The sequence below is a fragment of the Globicephala melas genome, chromosome 4, assembly GCF_963455315.2.
Source record: "Globicephala melas chromosome 4, mGloMel1.2, whole genome shotgun sequence".
Taxonomy (NCBI): domain Eukaryota; kingdom Metazoa; phylum Chordata; class Mammalia; order Artiodactyla; family Delphinidae; genus Globicephala; species Globicephala melas.
This window is the reverse complement of record NC_083317.1, coordinates 66,322,418-66,345,369: the sequence shown is the minus strand read 5'-3', so window position 1 is coordinate 66,345,369 and position 22,952 is coordinate 66,322,418. Positions and strand designations below refer to the sequence as shown.

The 22,952-nt window shown below is 37.4% G+C and overlaps 1 protein-coding gene and 1 non-coding gene across 5 annotated transcripts in view; one reads left to right on the top strand and one right to left on the bottom strand.

Moving 5' to 3' along the window:
- GTF2E1 (general transcription factor IIE subunit 1) overlaps positions 1 to 22,952 on the bottom strand; it is a 48,146-nt gene that overhangs the window by 17,216 nt on the left and 7,978 nt on the right. For all 4 annotated transcript variants that reach the window (XR_011377385.1, XM_030857727.2, XM_030857737.2 and 1 more), the window contains exons 3-4: positions 4,973 to 5,174; positions 1,709 to 1,950 (exon numbers count right to left, since the gene is read on the bottom strand). Coding sequence is in view for 3 of the 4 variants with exons in the window: in XM_030857727.2 (XP_030713587.1) it covers positions 1,709 to 1,950; positions 4,973 to 5,174 (444 nt within the window). In the remaining variant the exon portion in view is untranslated. The remainder of the gene's footprint in view (positions 1 to 1,708; positions 1,951 to 4,972; positions 5,175 to 22,952) is intronic.
- Positions 18,249 to 18,379, top strand: LOC115857659 (small nucleolar RNA SNORA70). The gene has a single exon (XR_009563842.1). It is a non-coding gene; the product is annotated as a small nucleolar RNA SNORA70 (small nucleolar RNA).

The window sequence follows — 22,952 nt, the reverse complement described above, 5'->3', positions numbered from 1 at the left end:
TCTCAAGTAAAGTATATTACAATTGGAGATGGTCCAGAAAAAGATAATTAAAATAAGACAAAAACTGTAGGTGGAGATGGCTTGGGGGAAGAGAATCCTTTGTAAGGAAAGTAGAATCAAAAGGAATTAGAACTTTCAGTAGAGCAATAAGGACATGATTGAAGTCTATAAAATTCTGAAAGATGTTAAAATAACTTGAACTCTGAGGAAAATTAAGTGTAGGACAAATAAGACTCACTTCACACATTCACTGGATAGAGCCTATTCAACTATAATAAAACCTAACGAAGACAAATTTAGACATAAAAGCATATCCTATTTTATACATAGAAGGAAATATTCACAAAAGGGAACAGGGTAGACTAGATGACTTATTTAAAGCCCTTATGATTCAAGTTGTACCATTCTAGGAATTATAAACATTGACTGTTAAATATATGAGCCTAACTGTATACAATACTTGCTAACAATAGTTTTATTTCATTCAATTTTGTTCCTAAGTTCACAGAAAAAAAGGCTTGGTTGCTTCAAGAACAGGCAAGAAGCCAAGTTGGGGAAAACGAACCTATTAAATAGTTGACAGCCTAACTACTATGTAATCTAAACCAATATGCACCAAAATAACTAAACCTCATAGCCAAGGTAATCAGTGGGAAGGAGGGAGAGTAAAGTATGATTGCCAAGGAAAACTTTTTTCTGGTTGGAATTAAAACACCAAAGAGAATCACACTAGAGAATCACACATCTGCTTTTACCATGACTACCCAACTCCACACTACTTTTACAATTCTTAGCATACACAGTAATGAAACGCTAATTATGAAGGGAAAAGAGTTTAGAAAAAAAAGTCAAAAAACAAGTGGTTTTTAATTACTGATGATTCTTTAGTATTAAAGAAACAGACTCAAGTGATACGTTAGTAATGATACATAACCTAGGAATAGGGACGGGTAGGTTCTAATGCTGATGAAATCTAACCAGAGGGACAGACTCCCTCTTTCACCTCTGTTTCCCAGTTTCTGAGCAATACTTATCCAGTTTTAGTCTCCCATTTTCTACCTAGTCCTAAACCATCATCACCCAAAGTCTCTGAATCCAGTAATTTGAGACTAACATTTAAAAAGTAAAATCGTGCAGTTCTCAAGCTTCTGATTATTATATAATTCTTAACCCTTCAGGGCTCACAGAGATTTCCAAAATCTTCTAGTATAAAGTTTTGCCAATCTTCTTGGATGGTGAGAATCCTTGTCTTTACTCATTTGGTATCTTTTAATATATTTCAAGTAGCGCATCTCCTTGGTATTTATGAGGAGACAACATAACTAGTATATAGTTATGGCTGCTAATTCAAAGAAACAAAAATGCATGCAAGTTAGGGCAAGAGAAGATTAAAGAAGAAATGAATTTGGCCACTTTGAACACAAGAGTACTTTTTCAAGAAATTAACATAAAAAAATGACAATTTCTTAAATCTAAAATGGAAATTTAAAAAGCTGTCTGTTTTTTCAACTAAGTTGAAGTTTAATACAAGTATACTGGTTGGTTTTAATGCTTATTGCTCAATTTACTTCCTGCTATAATGCAATTGTTTTACAAAACAGACACAGTGGGTTTCCAATAAAACTAAGAATTGCCCAGGTGATTTCCTAGGTCAAGTTCATTTTCTACCATACCCAAGACATATTCATCTTACTTCTTCTACTCTTACCTTCCTTCATCTCTTCAGAACTATATGCTCCTTGGACAGTGCTCTCTCTTAACCAAATAGGTCTCTCTTTGGCAGATTTCCCCTCCAGTGAGGCTCGATGAAGATCTTCTTGGTCATCCATGTTAATGACAACATTCTGAGTGTATAAGTCCTCATAAGAGGGACCCTTGGTGGCCCATGCTTCCCGGTGGTGCCCACCTGCCAGGCCAGCAGCTGCAGCAGCAGTTGCTGCACGGTCCTTGCTATATAACAAGATTAGAGGAGGAAGGGAAGAAGAAAACTTGAAGTCTTGGTGCTAGAAAAGAAAGGCAGCTGGGGAAGTAGTTACTGAAGAATTACATATAAATTCTATCTAGCAATCATGCACACATGCTTTCATAATTCTGGAAAATCCGCTCTTATACCACAGGGTGAAAGTTACATTGGTTAGAACAACTCATCATATTTATATTTAAGTTTCTCAAACACTGAATCCTCTGGTGTATATAAATGCATTAGGTGTATATAAATGATTGAGGTTGTACAGATTAAGATGTTTAAATAAGTCTACTTAGAGAGAGGGGAGAATGAAATAGTGACATAATCCACTTAAAGACACTAGTCTGGTGAAAATCTCTCCCAGTAACATCTTTGATGAGTATTTTGTTTAAAAACAAAACAAAAACCCCAAACAAAATAAAACACATGTTATATTTTAAAAAGCATGCTCTCAGCTCAACCCAGAAGAATTCAAAGTAGTTCTGTGGGCTTTTCCCTTTCTTTTGTGTGCTGAGAAGCTAGAATAGTATTCTACAAAGCCAGACTTCAACTCAGAATTAATATTCTGCGACTCACCAAATAAGGCAAATCTTTATGCAGAGATCAGTTTCTTTTCAAGTTGTATCTGTCCATCTCTGCACCAATGCTGACTCTCCAAATCCAGGCCCAACCATTATTTCTACCCCACAGCAACCATGATCTGTTTCTGGGTCTATTTTTTTTGTTTCTTACTTCTACTATCCATGATCTTAGTCTGTTCCAGGTTGGATCATTCCTTATCTTTCTCTAGTCACTTAACGTTTCCTCATCTCTATGAGTTTTCAGCCTTTCTGCTGCTCCCCGTTTTATCTGATCATTTCACTTTCAATGTGCTCCACATTCTTTTGAATATACCTGATTTTCTGTGTGTCTAAGCTCACACCTTGTCTTTCTTTGCCTGCTACTGATGCTTTTCTGCATCAAGTTCTAGGCATGACTGTCCCTCCCTTTCTGTTTAGACAGCTCTTTTATTGCACAAACTATCTTCATATTTCATGAACTACCTGCTTATTTAGTACCTGTTCTGTATCTTTCTCCATACCTTTTGCTGTGTTCCTTTCTGTGTCTGCTGACTGATTCTCTTGGCCCTATGTTTCTCCTTTACTTCTCTGCCATTTTTCCTAAATCTTTTCCATGAATCCTGGATTGTCTCCTGTGTAGTGGGCTGTCTCATTCTGAGCCTAAGCAATACTTCTTCATTTATCTTTAAGTTCTGTATCAGTTCTCTCCCTCAGAAGCCATTCACTGTTTTTCCTTCTCTTTGGTCCTACTTCATATCTGCTTACTCCATTGCTCCTCATTTCTTCCTGGGCCCACTCACATCTACTTGAGTTTTGTCTCATGTTTAGTTGAGATTTCTCTGACGTATCCATGTCTCTGACTGGCCCATTACATCTCTCCCTGAGAATACTGTGTTTCTGACCAACCTCTGGAGGTAATCGTGGGTTCATCCCATCCCTCCCTCCTGTTCTGCCTCTGGATATCTACAGACCCACTGCCACTTTTTCTATCAAAAAAATGCACCCTCTCTAGTTGTACAAACCATGCTGATCTGGTCACTTAATCCATGCCTTGTAACTACTGCCTTTAGCTGTACCAGGGCTGCTTTGTAAATCACTCTTTCCTATAGCTTTTTCATCAGTTATTTGCTGGCCCACTCTGAGTCTAGGCCTACGAGGCCATCTCTCTGTACCCAATCTATCTATTTGTCTTACTATATTTTAAAGTCTTATGTTACAGCTTTTTTCCATCTTAAAACAGGACACAAGGAAGGGATGGTCCAATTTTCTGTGCTTGAACATTTTCATCTAAATGTGACCACCTTAGGCTAGCTCCCCTGGTGGTGCCAAGAGGAAAACCAACAGGCCAAGTTTGGCAGAGTAAGTATGGAACAAATCTAGATCCTTGAAGATGTAACTGAGCTGTGGAATTAATTCTGAATTGTGCTACCTAAGGGCTTCTGGTCATGCTAGAAAGTTTTTCCTACTGTTGAAGCTACTTCTAGTTGGTTTTCTGTTATCACAGATAAAGGTATCCTAACTGACACAGATGCTAGAAAAGAAAATTCACAATAACTTGTACAGATACAAAACCTTCTGTATAACTGGATTGTTTTTAACCACCAAAAAGAAACTCAGTTTGCTCAGGACTGCCCAGAACTGGCTTTTCTGCAGCATCAGTACCAGAGGGCACAAAATACTAAGAGTGCTCCCAAAATCTATAGAGTTACAACTTGGACTACTGTGTTCTATGGAAGGGAGTAGATGGGTATAAACTCTAAAAGCCCTCAGCTTGAAACTGGGAAGAAGAAAGAAAAAGGAAAGAATAGGAGAGTACTCTCTGACCTCAATTCTCAGTTATACTTTTCAAAGAAGAAAAGCCACTTTTTATGGCATGGCAAAATTAAGGCTGCCTCTGCAATTCAAAAATTAGGGTACACTGACAAAAATAGGGAGCCACAGTAAGAAGTATTAACCCATAGGTAACACCCACTATACTTCGCTTTCAAGAAAGTTGCATTGAAAACTAAGGAAGGCAAGAAATGTGTGGTTAAAAACTTCAAAAACAAACATACAAAAAAAGTGAAAGCTGTATTCCTTAAAGAACTTCAGCCTTCAGAACTTGACTAGGAAAATTCAGATATCCCCAAAAGGCACAACCAATTTAGGACTAACTAACAATTGGCTGAGTTGCAGTAGGCCCAAGCAGATTGAGTACTTAAAAGTCAAACCTGACTATTTAAAGATTTTTGCTTAGGGCTCATACTGTTCTGCATTCAGTACAAACAAATTTCATCACAGGCACAAGTTAATACGACATGTGTGGCAGAGCTTAGAATCCACATAATCTTATAGTTTTTAGTCTCCTGGTAAATTACTTACCCAATCCTGCTCTCCAAAGTACAGGTAGTTAAAACAAGGGCAAGCTTAAAAGTGTTCTTGGTAAGAGCACAGGGCCTACACTCACCTCTGTTTCAGGGCTGGTATTTCTGTGGGTTCTGGCTCAAGTATTTCATAGGCCAAGTTCACATCCTCTGTCTCTCGAAGCAAAGCATAAATGGGCTCAATTTGTTCATTAAACCTTGCCAAAAGTGTGCGTGCATCTTTTTTGGGCATTGCTGATTCATCTTCTTCTACCTCTGTATGGCAAAAAGTACAGCGGAAAGTTCCTATAGAGAAAACAAAAGTCTCAGGTCAGTGAAGAGAAATTCTCAAGACTAGCCTTTAGCAAACAGTTTATATCTCTACTCTTCCTCCAACATTTTATTATTAAAACTTTCAAAAACATGGAAAAGATTAAAGAAGTTTACAGTGAACATCCATGTGCCCACCACTGAGATTCTACAATTAACATTTTTCTATATTGGATTTATCACATATCTATCCATCTATCATTTTTTGAAGCATTTCAAAGTAATTTCACCCCTCACTGCAGCACAGCAAACAGATTTTAATCACAACATTTCTAACATACATATACTTACTTTAACTTAAAATCAAATTCTTTACAGCTTACCACTGAAACCTGTATCCTTTTCCAACAGTTTTCTTTTTGCACAGTACACATTTGAGTCTATGTCATGGGGAAAGCCAAATAAGTACCTAAAACCGAAAGTCTCTGGTCATTCTGTACATTGTAACAAGGTTATTTCTTCAAATTTATTAACTATTTACATCTAAATAACTTTAACCAATCCATTTCCAAAATTAAAGTTCAAGAAGCCTTTATTGTTATTTCTACAGCCTTCACATTCAGCTTATAATTATATTGTAGTAATTCCTTAGAAACATCACAGATTTTTCACTTCTACTATTATTTCACTAATCTGGGCCACCATTACTTAGCCTGAAATTTAGCTTCCTAAATCTGGTCTTTGAACCTTTAGGCTCTCCCTCTCCAATTCCAAGTTTCCTAAACCACCATTTGAATCATCTCATCCCCCTGCTCTAAAGTCTATCTGATGGCTGAACTTCTAAAGTCCACAGCATCAAATCTAAATTTCTCATCCTAACATTCAAGAACCTGTATAACTTGATCCAAAAATATCATAACCCTACCACAGTCCTTTCTTGTCAAGTAAATTCAAACACTTGAGAAACAATATATTAGTCATTAACATTTATCTTATTTGTATAAGTGCTTTCTTTCTAAAGCGCTTCAATTTACACTTTTTGATCCCTATACCAATCCTGTAAAATGACGTCAGAACTGAGGATCTGAGTTTTGTGATTTGTCCAAAGGCACATAGCCAATAAGAGAAAAGTAATAAAAGCAGCTACTGTATACCGAGTGCTTACTAAGTACCAAGTATTGCCAGTCATCTGAAGACAGTATTATTATTATTGCCCATTTAAATCTGTAAAATACAGAGGTTCTAAGGGGTTGAGTAACTTGCTCAAGATCTTATCACTACTAATTGGGAGGTGGTGGCAGGATTCAAACCCAATCTATTATGATGAAACTCACACTCTTATATATTACTTAACACGACTAGCCCCACTTGGATCTCCAGTTTGGTCCTTATTCCCAATGCCAGGGCTATGCATCCTTCTTTTCTAACCTAATTAACCCAAGAGATTAAAAGAGATCACACAAGCACTTAATGTCTGGCACATAGTAAGTATGCAAACATTTAGTTTTAAATAGCCCAATATATGACTGACACATAACCCCACCCCCAACCCCTCTTCCCCTAGTAAGGAATAAACAAACTAGACATCTCTGCTTCAACATTAACACTAGATTCTACTGATGTATTTCAAACAGAGTAAGTTTCTTTACTGCCTCTCACACATAAACAACCAATCACAAGTAAATTCTTTGTTCATACACCCTGTCTAAACACTCTTAATCCATCTTCCTGCTATCCATATACTACCTCATCTTTTACATCTATTTCAAATAAGTGAGAGAGAGAAAAGCAGCCCCTCATAGCTAAGAAGGAACCTAGCACTCATAGCTAGGCTGTGATGCTTTTCTGCCAAACGGAATCTCACAGATCACCAACATCAGATAAAAGGTCCTCTGAGACCATGATGCAAGTGAGGCAAAACCAAGCCAATCTGAATCTGTCTGAATGTAGACAAAAGCAAGATCTCTGCACAACCACACACACACATACACACACACACACAAAAACCCAGCTAACACGAATGACTGCTACTTCTTTACCAATTACAGTTTTAGCCTCACCCTGGTCTTCTCACCTCTGGCATAAGATTTATTAAGATATCCAATCATAGAATTACCCTCACTTCTTTTTTTGTTTTGTTTTGTTTTATTGTGGCACGCGGGCCTCTCACTGTTGTGGCCTCTCCCATTGCGGAGCACAGGCTCCGGACGCGCAGGCTCAGTGGCCACGGCTCACAGGCCCAGCCGCTCCGCGGCATGTGGGATCTTCCCAGACCGGGGCACGAACCCGTGTCCCCTGCATCAGCAGGCGGACTCTCAACCACTGCGCCACCAGGGAAGCCCTACCCTCACTCCTTGATAGTACCTAATCCACAGCAAATCCCCACCAATTCCCTGAATCCTCCCCAATATTATCTAACAAAAGCCCATATTCTCTAAGTTTGTTCAGCATAGTCTTGCTGAGATACATGGTTTCTTATGGTGTGTGGTTTCCTTGCTGCAGAAAGCATCAACAAACCCAATTTTGTACACTGTGGGCATGATGGTCTTTGATTAATGGGCATCAACATAAATATTCTGGCTTAACTGATCAAAAATACTATTTACCAAAATAAAGAAAGAGGAAGAACAAGTTTGTTTTTCTTTGTGGGAGAAAGATACCTTTCTTGAAGAAAGATAAATAAAGATACCTTGCTTTAGATATCTGAATCTATGTTGCCCACTGGCCATCAAAATGGATATGTCAGAAGCCAACTTATTACAACTGCTTAGAGCTCAAGAGTGGAATGTAAGACTAGAAATTTTGATATGAGAATCAACAACATATAGATAGTAACTGAAGCCATAAAGTAGATCAGAGTATCCAGAGATTAAGGAGTTAAGAAGCATGGACAATAGCTAGTGGGAAGCAGCCGCATGGCACAGGGATATTGGCTCGGTGCTTTGTGACAGCCTGGAGGGGTGGGATGGGGAGGGTGGGAGGGAGGGAGACGCAACAGGGAAGACATATGGGAACATATGTTTATGTATGACTGATTCACTTTGTTATAAAGCAGAAACTAACACACCATTGTAAAGCAATTATACCCCAATAAAGATGTTAAAAAAAAAACAAAAAAACAAAAAAACAAAAACAAACAAAAAAAAAAGAAGCATGGACAGTCAAGATATAAACCCAAGGAAAGAAGAATCATTGTGAGAGAGAAATGGTACAGCCAGAGGGATAGGATGGCGTTTCAAGGAGGAAATGGTATGGCACTAATTTTCAAGGTCAACAAGAATTGAAAGCCAGCCTTTATATTTAGTAACAAAGGGTAAATAGAGACCTTGGCTAGAGATGTTTTAGTTTGTATGCTATCTTAGGGTATTCTCTAACTATTCCAGCCTGCCTCAGTCTCTTCTCTTCAACAGAAATATAAAGAAAATAATCCATGTGGGAGTTAAAACATAAGTCATACAGAGGCACACCTCAAATATATTGCAGGTCCAGATCCAGATCACCACAATAAAGCAAATATCGCAATAAAGTGAGAGCGAGTCAAAAATTTTTTGGTTTTCAGTACATGAAAATGTTATGTTTACACTATACTGTGGTCTATTAAGTGTGCAATAGTATTAGGTCTAAGAAAACAATGTACATACCTTAATTAGAAAATACTTTATTGCTAAAAAATGCTAACCATCATCTGAGCCTTCAGCAAGTTGTGGTAGTAACGTCAAAGATGTTACTGACCACTAACCACAGATCACCATAACAAAGATAACAAAAAAGCTTGAAAGATTGCGAGAATTACCAAAATGTGACAGAGAAACATAAAATGAGCAAATGCTACTGGAAAAATGGCACCAACATACTTGCTCAATGCAGGGTTGCCACAAATTTCAATTTGTAAAAAATGCAATGATCTGTGAAATGCAATAAAGCAAAGCACAATAAAACGAGGTATGCCTGTAAAGTAAGGTCTAACACAGCTCTCAAATACCTGCTGAATTGAAAATCACAGATGTGGGACTTATGTTGACTGCTGAAAAATGAGCGCTTACAGAGACCATCAAGGAGAACTACAGAATACTGCAGAAGAAAAATTATCTACTTAAGTAGTTTTCAAATTATTTTTAAAGGAAGAAATCCCATTCCTCAAGTGAAAAAGTACCTAAACATAAAAGTAAGTGCTCTGGTTGAAGAATAAAAAGATAGCTAAGCAAAGGGCAACGCTATAATCCTCTCATTATATGTCTTCAAAGCATTACAAATCAGCCTCCTCAATGTCTTGTACCAGGAACACTTTGCTGCAGAGCCTTTGTACTTGCTGTTCCCTCTGCCCAGAATGCTTTTCCTCCAGAGAGTTAAATGGCTCGTCTCTTAACTTCAGACCTTTACTCAAGTCACCTCCGTGAGAGCTTCCGTGGCCAACATTACCTAAAATTTCAACACTGTCCTGTCCTCCCTTTCTTTCTCCTTAACATTTGTCACCATCAACATACTATGTTCTATTACCTAGTTTATTAGGTTATTTATCATTGAGATTGTCATGTTACCCAATTAAAAAGAAATGTCCTCCCAACTACCCCATTTTTCTCTTGAAGATAACATACATTCCAAACTTCAGTGTTAAGTAAACAAATCAACACACTTGCCAGTGTAGCTTAACTGTATAAAATAGCAATGCTTTTATTTTGGGAAAAGAGAGAGAAAAATAGATCACTGTTAACATCATTTCATAGAAAGATGATTTCAGAATGATAGTCCTTGAACTTGAATAAATTTAGTTTCATTAAAAAAAAATAGGGAGAAAAGAGAAAACACAGTATAGTCATAAGGAACCTGAGTTCTAGCCTCATCTAGGTACCTTTCCAGAGACCCAGGCTTAATGTAGATTAAGGCTTAACAAGAATTACTTGTAGAGGGCCCATTTTGCAGTTCTGAAAAGAGTGGCTTTCATATTACTGTCAAAAACTGTGACGGGTCTGAAATTTTACCCCACTCGTAAACTAACAAATTATCCTACCACGGTTTTATAGATGCTGAAGACAGACAAAAGACTTACAGATTAGAGAAAAGAACTTTATTACTCATGGCAATAGCAGTACCAGTATCAGGTTTTGTGCCAGTTCCCTGAGTCCCATTTCCCATAGGGTAACACAAAGATGGCCAGGTGACAACTGTACATGCAGTGGATCATGTTCCATGAAAGAAACCCTGAGCTTAGGAAACCAAACCTTTTATAATGGGCATAAACATGCTTATCTTTTGCTCTGTAGGGTGCTACTACCTTTACCATGCTGGACACTAAGTAAACACACTCTGAAGGGAGACTTTTTTATTATACTGAATAGCAAGCAAACCTGCCTTTTGCTCTGGAGAGAAACAATAACTCTATCTTCCAAGGCTGCTCACTATATAAACCTCCTTGAAAAATACAGTCTAGAAAAAAGGCAGTCAGTAGCATCTCTGCTTGTAAAACATACAAGACATGTAAGAGACCCATGGAGAACTGTCTTCCAACAACAACCATGTCTGGCAAACATTACAAGAAGAAAAGCTAGCCTGACATCTGAGTCTTATGTTTATCATAAAAACACAAGTTGTAGACAAGAAAGCAGCCTGTCAAAAGCCAGACCTGGAGTCCAAGAAAAATAAGAAATTCTACATTTTATGGAAAATGACTTAAGATTAGCTTAACATACCAGGAGCATTTTTTATAAATTTTACTAAACATTGTAAAAATGCAAATCAATTTCCCCAAAATCTGAAAGGGAGATGGGGCTCAGCACACACTGTACGAAGTACCATTCTACTGAGGGGGCAGTAGTGTAACACATATAGACACAGAATCTGTCATCCAGACGCTTAAAGTTTAATAGAGATGAAAGGTATCTGGAGACAAGGAATCTAATGCATACCCCTTGTGGAGAGCTGCTGTTAAGTAATCAATATAAATATCTCAACTCTTCTTGAAACTGGACTATACTATACTGCACAGAATATACTATTCAATAAGAGAAGAAACTGGAATTGAAACTCAGAGCTCTTTACCATTTTTCCCTTGCCACACATAAGACCAAAAAGCCACATAAGGGAGAACATGCAAGCTAGATCAAAGAATGTGGCAGCAGAGAGAAAATGAAGGCTACAAAGATTCTTCAGGCAAAACTTGACAGATGATGAGATAAGGAGAAAAAGAAGAGTTCAATGATAACATATATGTCTGATCATATACACCCATAAACCACACACACACAAAAAAAAAACTTAAAAAGCTACTTTACAAATATTCCCACGTATTCATCATAGCCAAGTCTGTGCAACAGTATTATTCAAATCTAACATATGAGGGAATAAAGACTCAGAGAAGTTAAGTTCACCAGGTCATAGCGTAAAAGCAAAAATCATTAAGCCTGGATTCGAATACAAATCTTTCTGATTCAAAAGAGTAAATTCACCGTACCATCCTGAATTACACATCCCTTTCCTAACCTCCTATCATCCCTGCCAGCTACAATTTAGCAAACTTTTCCCATGTATATACATAGGTTCTAACTTTTAAAAATATGGAACAGGAGAGGATTTGTAACAAAAAATTTATTTAACATTAAATGTGCATCACATGCCTGGCATTGACTCAGCTGAGTCTTAATGTATCAGGTTTGCAAGAAGGATTAAAATATATCCAGATGTAGATAATTACCAGGCATTGAAAATAGGGAGAAAAAAGATCTTTTAAAAATAGATATTTCAAAACTATATTTTAGGGTTGTCCATGCAGTAGTATATGAATGTCCCAATTCTATGACTCAGGACTCTTTTAGTGAAGTTAAGTTATTACTCCAAAATGAGAAAAGAAATAGAGACCTACTTGTTGGGATGAGAGGGAAAGAAGAGGGACAGTGAGGGGAAAGAGGGCCATACAATTTTAAGTTTCTCCCAAAATAAGAAATGTAAAAATAAAAATAAATGTAAAAATAGAAAGGAATCAAGAGACATGGGGGAGGGGAGAGAAGGGACTGGGAACAAAAGGAAAAAAAAACAAAACAGTAATGTTCAACAAAATTCAAACTTAACACTTTCCTTTGCTAAACACAGAAAAAGAAAATTCAGGTAGTGTCTATTATGCTGGCCAAAGTCTTCTACTTAACTGTTTACTCATCATTTTAATTATGTGAGTATTCAGTCAAGGGAACAATGAATAAATACAGGTAAAACCAAACTGGAAAAAAAATGTTTCTCCTCCTTAGTTTAACAAGAAGAAAATGCTTTGGAAATTTATCATAACTGAGGAAAAGGGAAGAGGACATTATGGGTCAAATCTCCAAATAATTAGATATTACTTGGATTGTGGTTCTTCCTTCTTCGCTCCAAAATACACAATGAATAGGCATCAGCTAATGCCTAGAGTTCACTGTCAAAGATTTATCAAACATATTAATTGCAACTGGAATATTACTCAGCCATTTTCCTACCAAAAATAAAATCAATCAATCAAAATAAAAGAAGCCCAATTGTTTTGATATGCTACAGGTGCTGCAGTGCTGAAGCAGGAGTCATGCTGCAGCCCAAGTCCTCAAGGCTGGCCAAAGAAACAGGCAGGATCAAACCTTCCCTGCTGCAGAGTTCTCAATCCAACATGGCAAAATTAACATACCAAGGATTTCCCACATTCTGCCTCCCTAAATCTTGCTAATCATCTTCTGAGCTGCTTTTTTGGAGCTCACATTCTACTGGGGAGTAGTCAAGACAAAAAATAACATCAGAGGTTGATAAGTATAATAAAGAAAAACAAAGCAGGTGGCCTCCTAGAATGAGTTTGGGAGTGTTCCTTCCCCTGCTCTATTTTGGAAGAGTTTGAGAAGGATAGCTGTTAGCTCTTCTCTAAATGTTTGATAGAATTCACCTGTGAAGCCATCTGGTCCTGGGCTTTTCTTTGTTGCAAGATTTGTAATCACAGTTTCAATTGCAGTGTTTGTGATTGGTCTGTTCATATTTTCTATTTCTTCCTGGTTCACTCTCAGAAGGTTGTGCATTTCGAAGACTTTGTCCACTTCTTCCAGGTTGTCCATTTTATTGGCATATAGTTGCTTGTAGTAATCTCTCATGATCCTTTGTATTCCTGCAGTGTCAGTTGTTACTTCCCCTTTTTCATTTCTAATTTGATTGATTTGGCTTCTCCCTTTTCTTCTTGATGAGTCTGGCTAATGGTTTATCAATTTTGTTTATCTTCTCAAAGAACCAGCTTTTAGTTTTATTGATCTTTGCTATCGTTTCCTTCATTTCTTTTTCATTTATTTCTGATCTGATCTTTATGATTTCTTTCCTTCTGCTAACTTTGGGGGTTTTTTGTTCTTTTTTCTCTAATTGCTTTAGGTGTAAGGTTAGGTTGTTTATTTGAGATGTTTCTTGTTTCTTAAGGTACGATTGAATTGCTATAAACTTCCCTCTTAGAACTCCTTTTGCTGCATCCCATAGGTTTTGGGTTGTCGCGTTTTCATTGTCATTAGTTTCTAGGTATTTTTTGATTTCCTCTTTGATTTCTTCAGTGATCTCTTGGTTATTAAGTAGTGTATTGTTTAGCCTCCATGTGTTTGTATATTTTACAGATTTTTTCCTGTAATTGATATCTAGTCTCATAGCATTGTGGTCAGAAAAGATACGTGATACGATTTCAATTTTCTTAAATTTACCAAGGCTTGACTTGTGACACAAGATGTGATCTATCCTGGAGAATGTTCCATGAGCACTTGAGAAGAATGCGTATTCTGTTGTTTTTGGGTGAAACGTCGTATAAATATCAAGTCCATCTTGTTTAATGTATCATTTAAAGCTTGTGCTTCCTTATTTATTTTCATTTGGGAAGATGTGTCCATTGGTAAAAGTGGGGTGTAAAATTCCCCTACTATGATCGTGTTACTGTCAATTTCTCCTTTTACGGCTGTTAGCATTTGCCTTATGCATTGAGGTGCTCCTATGTTGGGTGCATAAATATTTACAATTGTTATATTTTCTTCTTGGATTGATCCCTTGATCATTATGTAGTGTCCTTCTTTGTCTCTTATAATAGTCTTTGCTTTAAAGTCTATTTGGTCTGATATGAGAATTGCTACTCCAGCTTTCTTCTGATTTCCACTTGCATGGAATATCTTTTTCCATCCCCTCACTTTGAGTCTGTATGTGTCCCTAGGTCTGAAGTGGGTTTCTTGTAGACAACATATATATGGGCCTCGTTTTTGTACCCATTCAGCCAGTCTATGTCTTTTGGTTGGATCATTTAATCCATTTACATTTAAGATAATTATCGAGGCCACCATCACCCTGATACCAAAACCAGACAAAGATGTCACAAAAAAAGAAAATTAGAGATCGGTATCACTGATGAACATAGATGCAAAAATCCTCAACAAAATACTAGCAAACAGAATGCAACAGCACATTAAAAGGATCATACACCATGATCAAGTGGGGTTTATCCCAGGAATACAAGGATTCTTCAATATACCCAAATCAATCAATGTGATACACCATGTTAACAAACTGAAGGAGAAAAACCATAAGATCATCTCAATAGATGCAGAGAAAGCTTATGACAAAATTCAACACCCATTTATTACAAAAACCCTCCAGAAAGTAGGCATAGAGGGAACTTACGTCAACATAATAACGGCCATATATGACATACCCACAGCCAACATCGTCCTCAATGGTGAAAAACTGAAACTATTTCCACTAAGATCAGGAACAAGTCAAGGTTGCCCACTCTCACCCCTATTATTCAATATAGTTTGGGAAGTTTTAACCACAGCCATCAGAGAAGAAAAAGAAATAAAAGGAATCCAAGTCAGAAAAGAAGAAGTAAAGCCGTCACTATTTGCAGATGACATGATACTATACATAGAGAATCCTAAAGATGCTACCAGAAAACTACTAGAGCTAATCAATGAATTTGGTAAAGTAGCAGGATACAAAATTAATGCACAGAAATCTCTTGCATTCCTATACACTAATGATGAAAAATCTGAAAGAGAAATTAAGGAAACACTCCCATTTACCACTGTAACAAAAAGAATAAAATACCTAGGAATAAACCTACCTAAGGAGACAAAAGACCTGTATACAGAAAATTATAAGACACTGATGAAAGAAATTAAAGATGATACAAACAGATGGAGAGATATACCATGTTCTTGGATTGGAAGAATCAACATTGTGAATACGACTATACTACCCAAAGCAATCTACAGATTCAATGCAATCCCTATCAAACTACCAATGGCATTTTTCACAGAACTAGAACAAAAAATTTCACAATTTGTATGGAAACCCAAAAGACCCCAAATAGCCAAAGCAATCTTGAGAAAGAAAAACGGGATCTGGAGGAATCAGGCTCCCTGACTTCACACTATAGTACAAAGCTACATTAATCAAGACAGTATGGTACTGGCACAAAAACAGAAATATAGATCAATGGAACAGGATAGAAAGCACAGAGATTAACGCACGAACATATGGTCACCTTATATTTGATAAAGGAGGGAAGAATATACAATGGAGAAAAGACAGCCTCTTCAATAAGTGGTGCTGGGAAAACTGGACGGATACATGTAAAAGAATGAAATTAGAACACTCCCTAACACCATACAGAAAAATAAGCTCAAAATGGATTAAAGACCTAAATGTAAGGCCAGAAACTATCAAACTCTTAGAGGAAAACATAGGCAGAACACACTATGACGTAAATCACGGCAAGATCCTTTCTGACCCACCTCCTAGAGAAATGGAAATAAAAACAAAAATAAACAAATGGGACCTAATGAAACTTCAAAGCTTTTGCACAGCAAAGGAAACCATAAACAAGACAAAAGGACAACCCTCAGAATGGGAGAAAATATTTGCAAATGAAGCAACTGACAAAGGATTAATCTCCAAAATATACAAGCAGCTCATGAAGCTCAATATCAAAAAAACAAACAACCCAATCCAAAAATGGGCAGAAGACCTAAATAAACATTTCTCCAAGGAAGATATACAGATTGCCAACAAATGAAAGAATGCTCAACATCATTAATCATTAGAGAAATGCAAAGCAAAACTACAATGAGGTATCATCTCACACCTATCATAATGGCCATCTTTAAAAATCTAGAAACAATAAATGCTGGAGAGGGTGTGGAGAAAAGGGAACCCTCATACACTGTTGGTGGAAATGTAAATTGATACAGCCACTATGGAGAACAGTATTGAGGTTCCTTAAAAAACTAAAAATACAACTACCATACGACCCAGCAATCCCACTACTTGACATATACCCTGAGAAAACTATAATTCAAAAAGAGTTATGTACCACAACGTTCATTGCAGCTGTATTTACAATAGCCAGGACATGGAAGCAACCTAACTGTCCATCGACAGATGAATGGATAAAGAAGATGTGGCACATATATACAATGGAATATTACCTAGCCATAAAAAGAAACGAAATTGAGTTATTTGTAGTGAGGTGGATGGACCTAGAGTCTTTCATACAGAGTGAAGTTAAGTCAGAAAGAGAAAAATAAATACCGTATGCTAACACATATATATGGAATCTTAAAAAAAAAAAAAAAACGGTTTTGAAGATCCTAGGGGCAGGACAGAAATAAAGACGCAGACATAGAGAATGGATTTGAGGACACGGGAAGGGGAAGGGTAAGCTGTTATGAAGTGAGAGAGTGGCATGGGCTTATATATAATACCAAATGTAAAATAGATAGCTAGTGGGAAGCAGCCACATAGCACAGGGAGATCAGCTCAGTGCTTTGTGACCACCTGGGGGGTGGGATAGGGAGGGTGGGAGGGAGACGCAAGAGGGAGGAGATATGGGGATATATGTAAAAGTATAGCTGGTTCACTTTGTTATAAAGCAGAAACTAACACACCATTGTAAAGCAATTATACTCCAATAAAGATGTTTAAAAAAAAACAGATAATGGCTTAATGTTTCTAGACAATTCTATGAAAAAAATTTGAGTAAATGTTTTTTACTTCCCCTCACTCAAGAAGCTTCCAGGAAAAACAAAACAAAACAGAAGACAATTCACAGTTCCATGTTAAAACCAAGTTACTGGGACTAGAATCACTAGGATTTTACTGAAATAAAGAGGAAACAAACTTCAAGACACATCACTAATATATGGTATTAATTTTATCACTCTGTAAAAATCCAACCACTGTATATATCTTAGGAGTCAAATTTGGACGTTGGTTCCCCTCTCACTGAATATTTTATAGATTATGTATATATGAGGAAAGGGAGTAAACTGGAGAGCTTGGGAAAATAAGACTGCCAAGAATCCTAAATATTATTCCCCATTATGCCACAATGTGTTTCTGAATACGGCCTAATTCAACATAGCATATTTTCTATACGAACACTACTATAACAAGGTGTTTCAGTTCCTAACCTAGGATTTCAAATTAACCAAAGTGACTAACATTATCTTCTAAAAGCAGTGATAAAACATCCCCAAGCTTCTCTATACTTTTAAAATGTCAACTATTCTCCAAATCAAAGGGTGCTTTGAAATTAGAGTTGAAAGAAAACATATATGGTATAGAATAGACTGAACTTATCATTTTACATATCCTTAAAAAAGACCTACAATGATTATAGGATTTGCCCAGGGAATAGTTACTAACATAGCCCAAGACTGGAAGCCAGCCATGGCTCTGGAATCCTAATACACTGTCACTTTGCTGTCTTATAGCCACTGCTTAAAAAACAAAACAAGATAAAAAAAACCCTCTGAAAATGACATACCCACTGAAAACACTGATTACACAAAAAGACCCAATGTAATAAGTGCTCTGAAAAACCCTTACAATACTAACATAAGTTGGTCAAGCATTAATAACCAGAGCTGTTATAACAACAAAATATTTAATTAAGAATCACCTTCCCTGGGCTTCCCTGGTGGCGCAGTGGTTGAGAGTCCACCTGCCGATGCAGGGGACATGGGTTCGTGTCCCGGTCCGAGAAGATCCCACATGCCGCGGAGCGGCTAGGCCCGTAAGCCATGGCCACTGAGCCTGCGCGTCTGGAGCCTGTGCTCCGCAGAGGGAGAGGCCACAACAGCCCGCGTATCCCAAAAAAAAAAAAAAAAGAATCACCTTCCCTGTGGAGGCCTGGTGTGCAATGGCTACAAACACAGCCTCCTGGGCGGTGTACAGCCTGTTGCTTATACAGGTTGCCCTAAGGGACCTTGGAGACAGCCCTTTCCGGTGGACATTCATGTCTGGATGCTGTCCCCAATCTGGACTCCAGACAAGTATGTACAGTGGCTAGGGTCCACATTGGCCAAGTCATAAATCCATCCACACCAAGCTGAACAAGGAGCACGTGACTGAGGCCCAACTCACGGCCAAGTTCATGTTCCCTGGCCACCAGGAGATCCACATCTCCAAGAACTGGGGATTTACTAAGTTTAATGCAGATGAATATGAAAACATGGCGGCAGAAAAGCGGCTCATCCCAGATGGCTGTGGGGTCAAATACATCCCTAGTTGTGGTCTCCTGGACAAACGGCTCTCACTCATGACAGCTTTGGCACTGTCCCCTCCTTACTCATGCCCACCAATAAATCCTACTTTCCTGTCCAAAAAAAAAGAAATCACCTTTCTTTCTCAGATTTCAAAAAGGCTTATGGAGGAGGGAGGGTGAGGTGGGGTTGGAGACATAAAGTGAAACGTTATATAATCATAAAACTTACCAGTTGTCAACACAGAGAAAGGTGGAGAGAATAGGGACTGGGTTGCGCGGGAGACCATAGAGAAGAAAAACTAGGTTTGCCATTTTAGTCTATCTATTTTTCTGTCACTTGAGTCTTCAACAAGTTTGCATTCATATATTACTTACGTATTTTTAGAAGAAAGAAAACAAATGTTATTTTGAATTCTCCAAAAGCACTCAACTCCCTTTAATACACAAAAGTTACACAGTCATTCTTAGCATATTCTTTGAAAGCACTATCAAGTCCTCTGTTAAACCTTTTATAACTCAAAATGTTCAGGGGTATATATATTAAAATGTTCAGCCAAATACTGAAGTCTCAAAAAGTCACCCTTTATTCTAATTTCCAAACTTATTTTATAAAGCAAATTTCTTCAGTTTAATTGGGCAAGGGGAAGTGTGTGAAAAAAAGGAATTGCTATTATAAAATAATAATAATAATATAATTGCTATTGTAAAATAATATTATAAAATAATAATAATGACATGAGAGGAGCATAGTTAAATATTTTATATAATTATTTTACCTATAATAAAATGGAATTTGAAAAATCATCCTTTAGCGATTCCCTGCAGAACATATAACACTGTAAAATACTCATTTGCATGCAAAAGGAAAAAAATAGAAGTACGTTTAATGTATTTTTAATTTCAGAAGATCTCAAATGTATTCATAATGTACCCAATACAACTCTACCCCCAAAACTCAATTTAATCAATGAAACTGGCTTCTGTCCTTCCTTAACTGAACACATCTAGGTTTGGCCTAATCATGCATTATTCCTAGATTCTGGAACTCATTATAAAGGGGAAAAAAAGTATTATGCCTGGGAGGGAAAACAATAAACTGAAGTGTGGTACTTGGGTGAATACTGAAGCTTATATCAATAATAAATTCTCTGAATTAGGCCCAAATCAAATTCATCTCAACATGCAGTGAGCAGGCAAAAAGTATGCGGTTTTGATATGACTATTTGAAAGACAATAATCAACAGAATGTTATATGCCAGCATCAAAACTAAAAAGCAACTTTTCACAAATAAGTTTGTTCCTATGTAATCAGCTTCAAAATACAAAAAAGATAAAACACAGATGATTTTTTTTTTAAGTTTTCAAACCCTTAAAACCAAGAGCAACAAAAGTTTTAAAAAATGAGCCCTAAAGCTTTTGGTGGAAAGTGAAGGGTAGCAGAGAGAAGACATCTGTTTCTTACTATTTTTCCATAACTAGTTTTTTGTGTTTTTTTTAACTCATTCTAGTAATCACCTTCCTTCTGTCCCATCATCAGCCTCCTCAAAATCCACACCACTGAGCTTTCCAGTATAGTTTCTAATGAACCCATCCTGGGCAAAGATTCCAAACCAGCAACTGAGCAAAGTACTCCTAGAAAGATTTCTTTTAATGTTTGTTTGTCTGTGTTTTTAGCATTTCAGGAATTGGAAACACTGCTTATAAGACATCTTCTTGCCTTAAGTAGAGAGAGATGAAAACAGGAAAAAGCCTGCTCTATGAAGGTGAGCATGAAGGAAACAAGTCTTCAGAGGCTCATGAATACAGGACCCTGACAGTTTTAAAATGTTAGGTTAAAGGAACTGAAGAGGAATTTCAATGATGTGGGGATCAGGAAACTGATGTGTCTAAATCAAAAAGCATTCCTGCAGTCACAAGCAAAAGAGGGACTCGTGATTTAACACCAAACTTAGAAATGAATATCCCAAGTAGATAAGGACTTTACTTGAATATTGAGGGACTCAGAACTAACCACTGGAAGAGGTCTGTTTCCATTGTTGGCTTTTTTTTTTTTTTTTTTTTTTGCGGTACGCGGGCCTCTCACTGTTGTGGCCTCTCCCGTTGCGGAGCACAGGCTCCGAACACGCAGGCTCAGCGGCCATGGCTCACGGGCCTAGCTGCTCCGCGGCATGTGGGATCTTCCCGGACCGGGGCACGAACCCGTGTCCCCTGCATCGGCAGGCGGACTCTCAACCACTGCGCCACCAGGGAAGCCCTGTTGGCTATTTTTAAGAGTTATTTATTGGACACATTTTAGAGTCAGTTTTTAAAGACTTCTTTTACACTAATCCTAAAATCTACCTGACTCAAAGTCTTTTCCCTGGAGCCACACAAAAGCTGAATCTCCATGAAAGCTATCTTATCTTCCCCAGTACTCATTTAAAACATTCTGGAAATCTATATGGCCCTACATTTATTTATTACTTTGTAAGATCCTCCAAAACCTAGAGTATAACAGACATGTGTGTGTGTATCCACACACATTTGATGAGTTGAACTAGATAATCTCTTAGCTCCTATTTATAAGATTGTATTAAACAAACATTTATAAGATTCCTTTTTTTAAAATTTAACTTACTTCAAAGTTTATTTAAAATGGGATCCCCTGGTCTCTAGGTGAATTCAGTAATAGGGGCTCCCAAACTATTTCTAATTCAAACACCTAACAATTTTACCCAACCCACAATAAAACTACATTGCCTTATGTGCCTTTACAGAAGCTATAAAACTATATTTTTTCACCTAATATTCCCACTGCTGAGAATCCTTAAGGAAAAACTTTAAAAACAAGAATAAAATGCTATATATATAAAAATATTCAGTGTCATATCTATACCAGCAAAAAAAAAAATACAAAGTGCCCCAAAGGAGTGGAAAGGAAAACAGGAGAGAAAAATCACACCTAAAAACATATTTAGAACACTAGATAGAAACAGGAGAGTTGGTACATTAAGGGACCAAGAGATCACAAACTATTCTTGACTATGACTGTAATTATAAATAACACGTAAAAGGGTAGTGGTTTTGTCGTAATTTTTTCTATTCAAAAATTTTTCTGGCACCATGGTTACATAATTTTTAAATTAAAAATGGAAAATATAAAGCTATTTCCATATCATCTAACTTTAACACCTAAAAAGAAAATACAGGGCTTCCCTGGTGGCGCAGTGGTTGAGAGTCCGCCTGCCGATGCAGGGGACGCGGGTTCATGCCCCAGTCTGGGAGGATCCCGCATGCCGCGGAGCGGCTGGGCCTGCAGCAGTGAGAGGCCTGCGTACCACAAAAAAAAAAAAGAAAAAGAAAAAAGAAGAAAATACAATCTCCCCCTCACTTTTGGGGAAGCATGTTGCTGAATTTAACTCAGAAGTGTCATTAATGAAATCACTGTGGTTGAGATTGCTATAGTAGAAATGCTATGTCTCTTCACACGGTCAGAGCCTTGCTAAATCTAAAACATGCATTTATGAACCACAAGATGCTATTTAGCTGATTGATGGATTTCATGCCATGCTACCTTTGTTCTGATTACATAAGACCCCCATATTTCAGAAAATAAAACAGCTGATTTTGCCTGATTAAGTTTCTGAAACCAGGGACTAGTGGGCAAAAGCTAGGCTCTTCCATTTTAATAAAATTAGCAGGTGGATGGACCTAGAGACTGTCATAAAGAGTGAAGTAAGTTAGAAAGAGAAAAACAAATACCGTATGCTAACACATATATATGGAATCAAAAAAAAAAAAAAAGGTTCTGAAGAACCTAGGGGCAGGACAGGTATAAAGACACAGACGTAGAGAATGGACTTGAGGACACGGGGAGGGGGAAGGGTAAGCTGGGACGAAGTGAAAGAGTGGCATGGACATATATACACTACCAAATGTAAAACAGCTAGTGGAAAGCAGCTGCATAGCACAGGGGATCAGCATAGCACAGGGGATCAGCTCGGTGCTTTGTGTCCACCTAGAGGGGTGGGATAGGGAGGGTGGGAGGGAGATGCAAGAGGGAGGAGATTTGGGGATATATGTATATGTAGAGCTGATTCACTTTGTTATAAAGCAGAAACTAACACACCATTGTAAAGCAATTACAATAAAGATGTTAAAAATAAAATAAAATAAAATTAGCTATACATATCAAGCATCAAACATTGGGAGAGTTCAACCCCAGAACACCAAAGGCAAAATCTAAATGGAAAGTATGGAAAGAATCTACAATTTTCAGGAAAAAGAGAGGCGGGGGAGGGAAAAGCTATAAACTGAAGTAAGAAAAT